The sequence below is a fragment of the Dipteris shenzhenensis genome, chromosome 12 (assembly GCF_047967505.1).
Source record: "Dipteris shenzhenensis isolate YYH24624 ecotype China chromosome 12, Dip_SZ_1.0, whole genome shotgun sequence".
NCBI lineage: Eukaryota > Viridiplantae > Streptophyta > Polypodiopsida > Gleicheniales > Dipteridaceae > Dipteris > Dipteris shenzhenensis.
Window position 1 is genome coordinate 38,256,622 of NC_141607.1, and position 10,297 is coordinate 38,266,918.

At 42.2% G+C, this 10,297-nt stretch overlaps 1 protein-coding gene across 2 annotated transcripts; it reads left to right on the forward strand.

The window, feature by feature from the left end:
- Window positions 1–5,129: 5,129 nt before the first annotated feature.
- On the forward strand, window positions 5,130–8,871 carry LOC147896184 (pentatricopeptide repeat-containing protein At3g09040, mitochondrial-like). Of its 2 annotated transcripts, XM_087383027.1 has the most exons (3): window positions 5,130–5,358; window positions 5,443–7,782; window positions 7,837–8,871. In XM_087383027.1, the coding sequence occupies exon 2, from the start codon at window positions 5,717–5,719 to the stop codon at window positions 7,742–7,744; it is 2,028 nt and encodes a 675-aa protein (XP_087239153.1). In that variant the 5' UTR covers window positions 5,130–5,358; window positions 5,443–5,716; the 3' UTR covers window positions 7,745–7,782; window positions 7,837–8,871. The 2 variants fall into 2 exon arrangements, with proteins under 2 accessions (XP_087239153.1, XP_087239152.1); XM_087383026.1 differs by having other exon boundaries at window positions 5,443–8,870.
- Window positions 8,872–10,297: the final 1,426 nt, after the last annotated feature.

Consider the following 10,297-nt stretch of genomic DNA (forward strand, 5'->3'; position numbering starts at 1 on the left):
GTGCTTCATGGAAGCAACTTTATTAAGGTATTGCGTTTGTTCTTCTATGCATGCACATTTTGTGAATGGTTTAATGCCTCCATAAATTCATTATTGTTTTGTCTCATTGTTTTTCTGAGGTCATAGCATACTGGTTTTATCAACTAATATATGCTCACAATAGTCTGTAATGTGTCTTTTTCCACTTTAAATACCAAATAGTCTTTCCCTGGTTTAGCTTGATAGAAATCTCTGCAATACATAATGTCAATATCTCCAAAGTACTCTGCATGATTTCTTTTGAAGGTTCTCGTGCAAAGGTCTGTGAAGTCTAAAGTTTGTCTTCCTACTAACAAATCACCAAATCCTTGCTTCAGATTCTCCTGTATGTAGATGATGTGGTCTTATTATCTTCCTTAGCAGAGGGACTCCAACAACACCGAGATGCACTTCATACTTGAACTATGAGACATGACTTGAAGGTCAACCTTAATAAAACCATCCTGGGCAGCCATGAACAGGGACTCGGGAGCATTTTACCTTGGAAGCGGAGGTAGTTGCATCCTACACATACCTAGGGGTCTTGTTCTTTGGCTCGATCTTTACGATGCGACCAATGTTATAGGCTCAACTAAGCAGGAGGTACACCGCATTGGCTAGACTCGAATGACAATGCTTTCATTCTCACTTCATGGACCCTACCAAGACTCTTCTCTTTGACTCTTTGGTTTGACTAGCAGGTATGCATGTCAGAGACAAAGTGGGCTTGAGTTGTGAGAAGCTTCAGCTTCTCATGCTTTCACGGATGATAGTAGTAAGCCTTCAATCCCACATCAAATAGTTTTGGCTAAGTTCGGGGCATCCCCCTAAAGCGCGATGTAGCATTTCAGGTCATCACATATCTCTTCCCCATTAAGCAGTATGGATCTTGCACCACAGGGCGACGTGCGCTTCCTTGGTTGGCTTTATCCTCCTCCATGGCAAAGAGGGTGACCAGGGGTGTTGGTAATGCACCTACATGCAGATGGTTTGAGAGCTTGGGACTCCACGTGGACAAGCTACCTCCCTTTTAGTATAGTGTAACATGTTGAGGCCCCTCTATCCCACTCACAAATCATGATGTAAAGCCGGTCATCCGAGAGGATCTCCTACAATTACACACATTCAGGACTTGGTTGGCACCTTGTGAGATCCCTATCAAGCTCAGCTTCTATAGAGACCATTGCCTATAGATCTCAACGGAGGGCTTCATCGATGCATGAGGATACACGCAGATCCTCCCCCACTCCATGCTGATTTCATTTGGGTAGTTTTGGGTCACTCCACACAGTCTCCATATTGAGAGTGGTTGGGCGGAGGGCATACCTAGAGAGGGTCGCATCTGCACCTTTGTGATTCACAGGGAGATCGAGTTAGAGAAGCATTTTGCTTTCAAATGCCCGAGCGGAGGGCATACCTAGAGAGGGTCGCATCTGCACCTTTGTGATTTCCAAGAGATCGAGTCAGAGAAGCATTTCGCTTTCAGATGCCCTGTGTAGTATGAGATCAAAGGTCAATATCACTATCTTTTTTAAAGATGGTTTCAGATCCCTACTCAACTTCCTATCCTACCTAGACTAGAGATGCTTGGCAACCTTCATCCCCATGAGGCCGTACGAGACACAGGGAGCAGTTGCTCATGGCACATAGGGGAGATCAGGACGCATAACCAAACTCCACTCAGAGCATGATCATTGAGTTTTTCCAACTAAACAGTAGCAACGAGCAAGACTCACGAAGGCGGTAGCTACTACGAGGTCCTGAGCTAGAGTCAAAGACACGCTAAAATCATCAGTGTACTAAGGCATAGATCACATTAGGTGACCTTCCTTCCATGCTCATCAGACTGGATTCACAACCCACAAGAGTGACTGTGGCACTTGTTTGCCGCAAGGCTACAGTTAGGAGACTACAACAGGCTATACATGTCGATAGCTGCCAGTGCTCTCCACAAGGTTTCTGCCACCATAGTAAGCTTTGTCTCTTATTAATTCCCTTACTTGAATATTCACATTTTCTTGCATGGTGAGAGTGTTAATTTTAGATGAATATTTATTATTGAAACATTTTGTAGGGATTCTCATCGCCTTTCTACACTTGATAAGGTGACTAAGAATGATGGAGGTCCTAATTGTCTCAAAATGTTTTCAATATTGGTGCCATTCATAACATCTTTTGCATGCAGCGCCTTATTTTTTTGGTGCTCCTTTTCATGTAGGCATACCCAAATAAATTGCATTACTTGATTAATTAGATTTTGATTGATTTGATAAAATATTCATATGTTACTCCCATTTTGCAATATCTTGATCTATCAATTTGGAGTTTCCAATTTGTCTTTGCAAACTAAAAAGAAGTCTACGGTTCATTATATTTGTCTTGAAATAACCCTAATGTCCTCATAAGGAGCCACACATTTTATTTCTATTTCATGGACAATCAACTGTCCACAATAATCAAGTTATGCATACAAGTGTCTGTTCATCTAGATTCATTTGCTGTTTTTGAGACTAAATGTAGTAAATATTGTAAATGACTAATCATTCCTCATTCATGCATACAATGTTAACTTTTATAGAGAAGTGTTTGGAGAATTGTATACAACACCTGCATAAGTATGGTTGGTCATACTTTACCAGATAAGTACATTGATCTGTATTCTAATTTCTTTTTTATACCCCGTACTCTATGCGATTCATCATTGATAAATCATGGTAAAATATGTTGCACTTTAGATGTATTAGCTACAAAATTAATGTTGCCTTATTTGAGTGGATACTATTTTAGGTGCAACTAATAATTCTTCAACACTATTAAAAGTTTCACATCAACTAATTCATTGTTTATTTGAATTTGATTGGTGTGAAGGACTTTGTTGTTTATTTAGTTGTATTGCTTTTCTACATTCTATACAAATGCGATGTTCTTTTTTATTGTGGATTGTTTTTTAATTTATTATAATTATGTATGCCTTCTTTTATGTAAGTGGTTTGTTTTTTAAATAATAGACATTCACAATAGAAGCATTCATGTATTGGAGTGTTGTTAATTGCAACAATATATTTTCTTCTACATTTAGAGACACTTCCAAACATTTGCAAATAAATCTTTTACGGTTATCGATTAATTAACTACTTGTGTCCATTGTCTTTTTTGACTTGTTGTTTTTGAGTTTGTAATTGTTTTTCCATTTATTGTCTAGTTGCTTTTGCAATATCATTTTCATCTTAAATTGTTCATGCGATTCTTCATTATCTTCAATTCTTGTATTTTGACAATTGTTAGTACTACTTGTGTTTATTTTTCTAAGTTCTCAAAATTTATGTTTTATAGTGTTTGTAGATATTGATATCGCTCAACATTTGTCCTTTAAAACGAGTATAATATTTTTTAAAGATATGCTTGTATTTGTTTCAAGAATACATTTCATGAAAGGAACTATTTATTTTGTCTTGTAGGTTCTTTTTTAAAGCACCTTTTGGAGTTTGCATGGGTAAATATAGATTTTGGGATACTTTATGAGCATTTGCATGGTTTTTCTTGGTTTTGCAAATTTTGGGCTTCTTACAATTTGATGTTGAGGTTCATTATTCAAATGATGTCTTTCAAATAAAAAAGAAATCATGTGTTGCAAGAAACAATCTATTGTAGAGAAGTACTAATTCTCATGTTCCATAAATTTCAAGTATCCTTATGTGTTTTGAGTGTTTGAGTAAATGTTTTTGAATAGTTTACAAATTGATCCATCAAGAACAAGCATTCTAACTCGACAACAATTCCCAATCCAACGATATAGAGAAGTAGGCATTTTTGCCAAGGGTTTGCATTTATGGCACTCTCATGTGTAAAAACATTTGACAACTTATACGTGCTTCAATCAATTAAACAAGAGTATTTCTCTGTAGACATAAATAATCACTCCAATTGTATGTTAGTACAAAACTTCATCAATATTGAAAACATAGAAATAATTGCGCATTATGGTATAGAAATAAAAAAGCAAAGTAAAACATACATACCACCATCCAAAAACTAATAAGATGTTCACTATACTATTGAGATATTAACACAAATTTCACTTTTCATAATTCCACAAAAATAAAGATTATATTAGTAGGTGACTTCAAAATCGACATTTCTTTGATTTTTTTACTTTTTCAATATAATTCTTTCATTTTGCGCGCAAAAAAATTAAATTGAAAAATCATCAGGTCACAAAATGCAATGCAATCATCAATTGCACAACAAAGTATGAAACTTTCGATTGCTTCAAGCAACACAACTAGACCACATCAGGACCAATATATGAATGAAAACCGCAAATGTGGAACTACATATGTTGGAGGGATCATTCCATTACTTACATATACGCTTGCAAGATTTCTTACCTTATTTCGAAAACAGAAGACTTCAAACATAGTGCTTTTGCCACCCTATTCTTGTGTTGTTGAGGTGCCACCATTGACCAGCCATGTTCTCAAGTTGGGTTTAGATGAGCAAGCACCCACCGGCCTAGGCTGCACCTAGCCTTGTCCGCTGTCTGAAGCAACATCTGCAATGTATGGCATTCCTGTGAAGCGGCACCCAATTGCACATTTTTTGGTGTGGTTCATAGGGTTGGGCAGGATGAGGCCGGTTACACATCGGAGGTGCGCTCGCCCACACTTGCAAGACATTTAAGGTACCTTGCCACACAAGGCGCGATTGGACGCGCAACTTTAGGAGACTGCCCAACTTTGTGCGGGCAAGACCCCCCACCCAAGCACTACTTGGGCGGGGAGTTTCTTCTCTCCAAAAATTTAATGCAAATCACTCTGGGGGGCTCGAACTCACAACTTAGTGCCACGTAGGGGAAATGACTACCTCCCACCTGATGCTGGCGGTGTGTATGCAACATCACCTGCCGCCAACAACCAATTTATTTTGGCTTTGGGCGGGTGGCACGAAGCAAAGCGAGAGTGAAACCAGCCCGAGTTTATGCAAATCTTTACCATGAGCGGTCTCTCCAGCTGAACCGGGGTTGGGACCGTGTGGTTGGGCTCTCTCAACCCAGCCTCAAGGAGAGCTAACGAACCCAACCAGAGTCAGAGCTAACGAAAACAACCCAGGACCTTATCAAGATGGTAATTGGATAGCAATAGCCGGAGCAAGAGGATGGACCTCAACAAGAATGCTTCTTGCCATGGCTGGACAGACTTCCTCCTTCATCATCGAATTTCCCTCTGGAGTACATTGTCATTGCATTCCTGCTCGCAGATAGAGAGCACACTTTACTTACAGGGCCTTTATGGCAGCAGTACTTCACATCCCTCCTTCTTGTGGGTCAACCGACAACCCAAAGTAAGGGATCAATCGTCGCTCAAGCTCCCGATTTTGTTGACCTTAGTAGATTTGTTTGTCTGATGAGTTTGTGGTGAACTTCAGCAGGTAAAACCCAAGGCTCCAGACTTCAATACTACAGAGGCTCTGTGGATAGACGACAAACCCGGTTGATTAAAGATATGCTTGATCTAAAGAAGGTTCAGATTGCGGGAAGCCAAGGAGTCAATGGTTGCAAATCATATGTCGGGCACGCAAAGCAAGAGCAGGCGTGCACAAATTCTGGAGACCCTGTTTTCAAGCACTGTCGGGCTATGTATTTGCGCAAGGCTATTTACATGCAGATACCCTACAGCCACGAGAGGGCAGTGATTGGGAGATGCTAAGCATAGAGGAGAGACTCGAACGGGTGGCTGAGCTATCTTCGGTGGAGAACATTGTGTACATCTTGCAGACGTGCAGGAAAGAAAGAAATCTAGCGTATGCCAAGCGTCTGCATGCACACATCTGCAGCAATGGACTGGAAGCTCATAGAGCTGTTGGGAACTATATTGTGCCAATGTTTGTGGAATGCGGAAGTATCTCCGATGCTCAGCAAGTTTTTGATAGACTAGTTCATCGGAGCGAGCATTCATGGACTTCTCTCATTTTGGGGTATATTCAAATTGGGCAAGCGCAGCGTGCTCTCAACCTGTACCAGAAAATGCAAGAGGATAGTGTGCATTCTAGCAGCTATACGCTTATGGCCCTACTAAAAGCTTGTGCTAGTTTGAAAGACTTGGAAAGGGGCCGAGAAATACATATTGAGATTGTACAGAAGGGGTTTGAAAATATATTTGTTTCCAATACTTTGGTTGACATGTATGCCAAATGTGGTTCACTTTTAGAGGCACAGGAAATTTTTGACAAGCTGCCAGTCCGGAATGTTGTGTCATGGAACATACTAATGGCAGGATATGCTGAACAAGGACCTAGTCAGGAAGTGCTAAAATGTTTTGAAGAGATGCAACTGGCAGGTGTCTCTCCTGACACCGCAACATTTGTTTGTATTGTGAAAGCTTGTGGCGTCATAGGTGCCATAGGCAAGGGCCGGGAGATACACATGGAGATCTCAAAAAAGGGCTTTGAAAGAGACCTTTTTGTTGGCAACACTTTGGTTGACATGTATGCTAAGTGTGGCTTGCTTTCAGAGGCACAGGCGGTCTTTGACAAGCTGCCAGTCCGTGATGTCGTGTCATGGAACACCTTAATCGCCGGATATGCTGAACACGGACCTGGTCAGGTAGGGCTGAAATGTTTTGAACAGATGCAACTGGAGAGCGTATCTCCTGATGCTGTCACGTTTGTTTCTATTGTGAGAGCTTGTGGCAGCATAAAGGCAATAGGCAAAGGCCGAGAAATACATGCTGAGATTTTGAAAAGGGGATTTGGAAGAGACCTTTCTGTTTGCAACACTTTGGTTAACATGTATGCCAAGTGTGGCTCAGTTTCAGAGGCACAGGAAGTTTTCGACAATTTGCCAGTACGGGATGTTGTGTCATGGACCACACTTATTGCAGGATATGCTGAACATGGAGCTGGTCAGGAAGCACTAAAGTGCTTTGAACAGATGCAACTGGAGGGCATTGTTCCAAACGCTATCACTTTTGTTTGTGTCTTGAAAGCTTGTGGCAGCATGGGAGCTATTGGGAAGGGCCAAGAAATACATGCTGAGGCTACCCACCAGGCATTTGGAAGAGATTTTTCTGTTATCAACACTCTGGTTGACATGTATGCCAAATGTGGCTCAGTTTCAGAGGCACGGGAAGTTTTTGACAAGCTGCCAGTTCGAGATGTGGTATCATGGACTGCAATGATAAAAGGGTATTGCATGAACCATGAGGGTAAGATGGCTTTGCAATGTGTTAAAGACATGCAAGAACAAGGTATGAAGCCGGATGCTATTACATTTACAGCTCTTCTTACTGCTTGTAGCCATTCTAACCTAGTGTTCACAGGCCAGCAATATTTCAAGGTGATGAGAAAAGAATTTGGCATTACACCAGGAATAGAGCAACATACTTGCATGATTGATCTTCTGGTTCAGTCGGGACATTTGCACGAGGCAGAGGAATTTCTTGAAACCATGTGGTGTCACTCATCTAAAGGGACATGGACAGCTTTGCTCAGTGCTTGCAAAACTTATGGGGAAGCAGAACTAGGATTGAGATGCTTTCAACGGCTTGTCCAGATGAATCCAGAATGTGCTGCTTCATATGTTCTCATGGCTAACATTTGTGCAGGTGCTGGCAGGTGGGATGATGCATGTAGAATAGAGGAGCTGAGAAAACTTACACTGGAAAAGAAAAATCATGCAAGTGCATTGATAGAGGTGAACCACAAGGCTCATGAGTTTGTAGTGAGCTAGAACCGAAATGAGGAGTTTTCAACAATACTAGAAATCTTGTATTTACATATGAAGGGGGAAAGGCATGTGCCAAATCCAGATCTGGTGTTCAGACCCAGCTTTTATAAGGAGAAGGAATCTGCAGTATGTGGACAAGAGGGGAGATTGGCTATAACTTTTGTGCTTCTCAATGCAGCACAAGAGCAAACATTGCATGTGATAAAAAAATGGAGGATGTGCAATCTGAAAAACTGGGCCATTGGACCAAGAATTCTTTATTAGCTCAACAAACAATGTCCATAGCTCATCAAACAATGTCCGCACTGAGTGAAGCAAATAATGTCCGTGCCCAAAGGCTACAATGTCCAGAGGATGTGTGGACATTTGTGAATCCTCCCCTAGTATGATCAGGTCCTGGATTCTAAGACAGGAGGTCATCCTTTGCAATGACTACTACATCCATTATCTCACGGATGGTTTGTGTTCTTGTAAACATATGTAGCGTCCTGTTCTTTTGTGGGAGGTCTCTCTTTCCCTTAATGTATCTTTGGAATGGAAATAACAGAAGGGATCAAATAAGCAAAGAGGCATCTGTAGTTCAACACGACATTAGATATACTAATCATAACTAGGATAATGAAGGCTTGGTACAAGGCTCATGAATCATATGAAATTTACCTAGAGAGAAAAACACTTCCCAGGAAGGGTGGCAGAAGGTAAAGAAAGAGATGAAGGCTTAAAATATAAATAGATGTATACTCAAGAGCTTGAGTATATACTTATATCTGTATTTGGAGTCCATTTGGGAAGATGATGGCATGTTAGCACCTCATCCTCTTTATGACAGATGTACAGCAATCTGATTGTTTACTGCCCGCGTCAGGCCCAGACTTCGTATGCTGGTCACCTCAGCTAGCAGCTGTAGTGTGCCAACTTTCATCATCACTGATTTGATTTGCTGATTCCAGTCTCACAAGCAGCCACCCTGAAAATTGGGGCAAATGTAGTGTTTCTCATCCAAAATCATTTCAAATTATGAAAGTGCCCTTCTCGCGTCATCTAAGGTGGTGCAAGGATAAAGCAAGCACACTATGAATGGACATATGTCCGCATAGAATCTCATCACAATAGTTGGTCTCCTCCAAAATAATTTCAAATTGTGATGGCCCTTCTCTTTTGTCATCTGAGTAGGTAAAGCAAGCAGATTACAATGATAATATTACATATACTATGAACAAGCATAGTGATTGTGTTATGATTTCCTTCCTATGTGAAAATTTACTTCTACATGAAACACGTAAAGAGCGTTTGGCTCATTCCCTTCTATGAGAACTATTTATGACAAATTACTCAAACGACACAGTGCAAATCAATAGCACTTCAAATGTTGTCTTTAATCAGTCCAGTTTTTCAAACTGTCAGAGGTGTCATCTCCAGGTTCACTGAGTGAGGGCCTTGCTTGTGGGTCTGCCTCCCCATGTGAGGAGAGTGAGGCCCATGGTTGTGGTTATGCCCGCCCAGGAGAGGCACAGAGAGAGAGAGAGAGATGGATGCTGTCCAGCCCATGACACCTTGGAGGAGGTATGGGGCAGACTTGGAAGTTGGGCCCGTTTTGGGCTTGTGCCAGGGCTACCTAGTGCTGCCACTAGGCTGCCATCATGGCGCCTAGTAGGTGCCCTGGCTGGGGACCTTTTGTAGCCCCTAGCCCTAGTCGGCTTCCCTCACCTAGCCCAGTTGGCTGCACCAACCAGGCTGGTCGGCTGCCCCCTACCCTCCTAGTCGGCTATCTAGGGCTGGGGGGGGAGCCTGTATATAGGGCCCCTCTCCCCCCTAGTTGCTCATCTCCCCCCCAGTTGCTCATCTCAGCAGTCACCAGCCCCCACAGTTGTGTAGAGGTTTTCTCCAGCAGCTCCCTGAGATCCTTGTGCAAGTCTCTCCTGGTCCTCTTGTTACCAGTTCTTCCTGTGTGAGTATTTGCTGTTTTCCCTGCATTGTTGCTCAGCACCGCTGCACTTCTAAGTTCTCACAAGGTATCAGAGCCAAAGGTTGGCTAAGAAGAACTTTTTTTTTTTCAAAGGAAGGAACCTTCTATTAGTGCTTGAAAAAACCTCATACAAAACAGCAGCCCCTAAGGTGCTGCGTATGGAAAAAATCGGATAAAGGCTGAAAGAAGAAACCAGCCTATTCCAGAGAAACCCAACTCACTGCCTAGAGGATATCTGGTACAGGAGCTAACAGCCAAATAGGGGGACTATACAACCAGTGAATCTCTCGCAGAGTGAATGTGTAGAATACTCCTGCAGGCCAAGCCTTTCAGAATTGTGCGTGCCGTGCAATAGTCGCCCTAGAGCCTGGGGTCCCGTGCTCCTGCCAGATAGCGACCAAGGTTGCTTAGGGTGGAACTGGGTGCTCCCCCATCACCAGACTACAGCGAGCAACCCAAATTTTCCACGCTGTGACACTGGCTACTACCTCCCACGCGCTATCCTCTAGAGGGGAATGAGGATCCGTGCTATCAGGAGGAACGACCTCATGGAGCTCTATCGTCTGAATGCTCTGACCTTGCATCCGGTA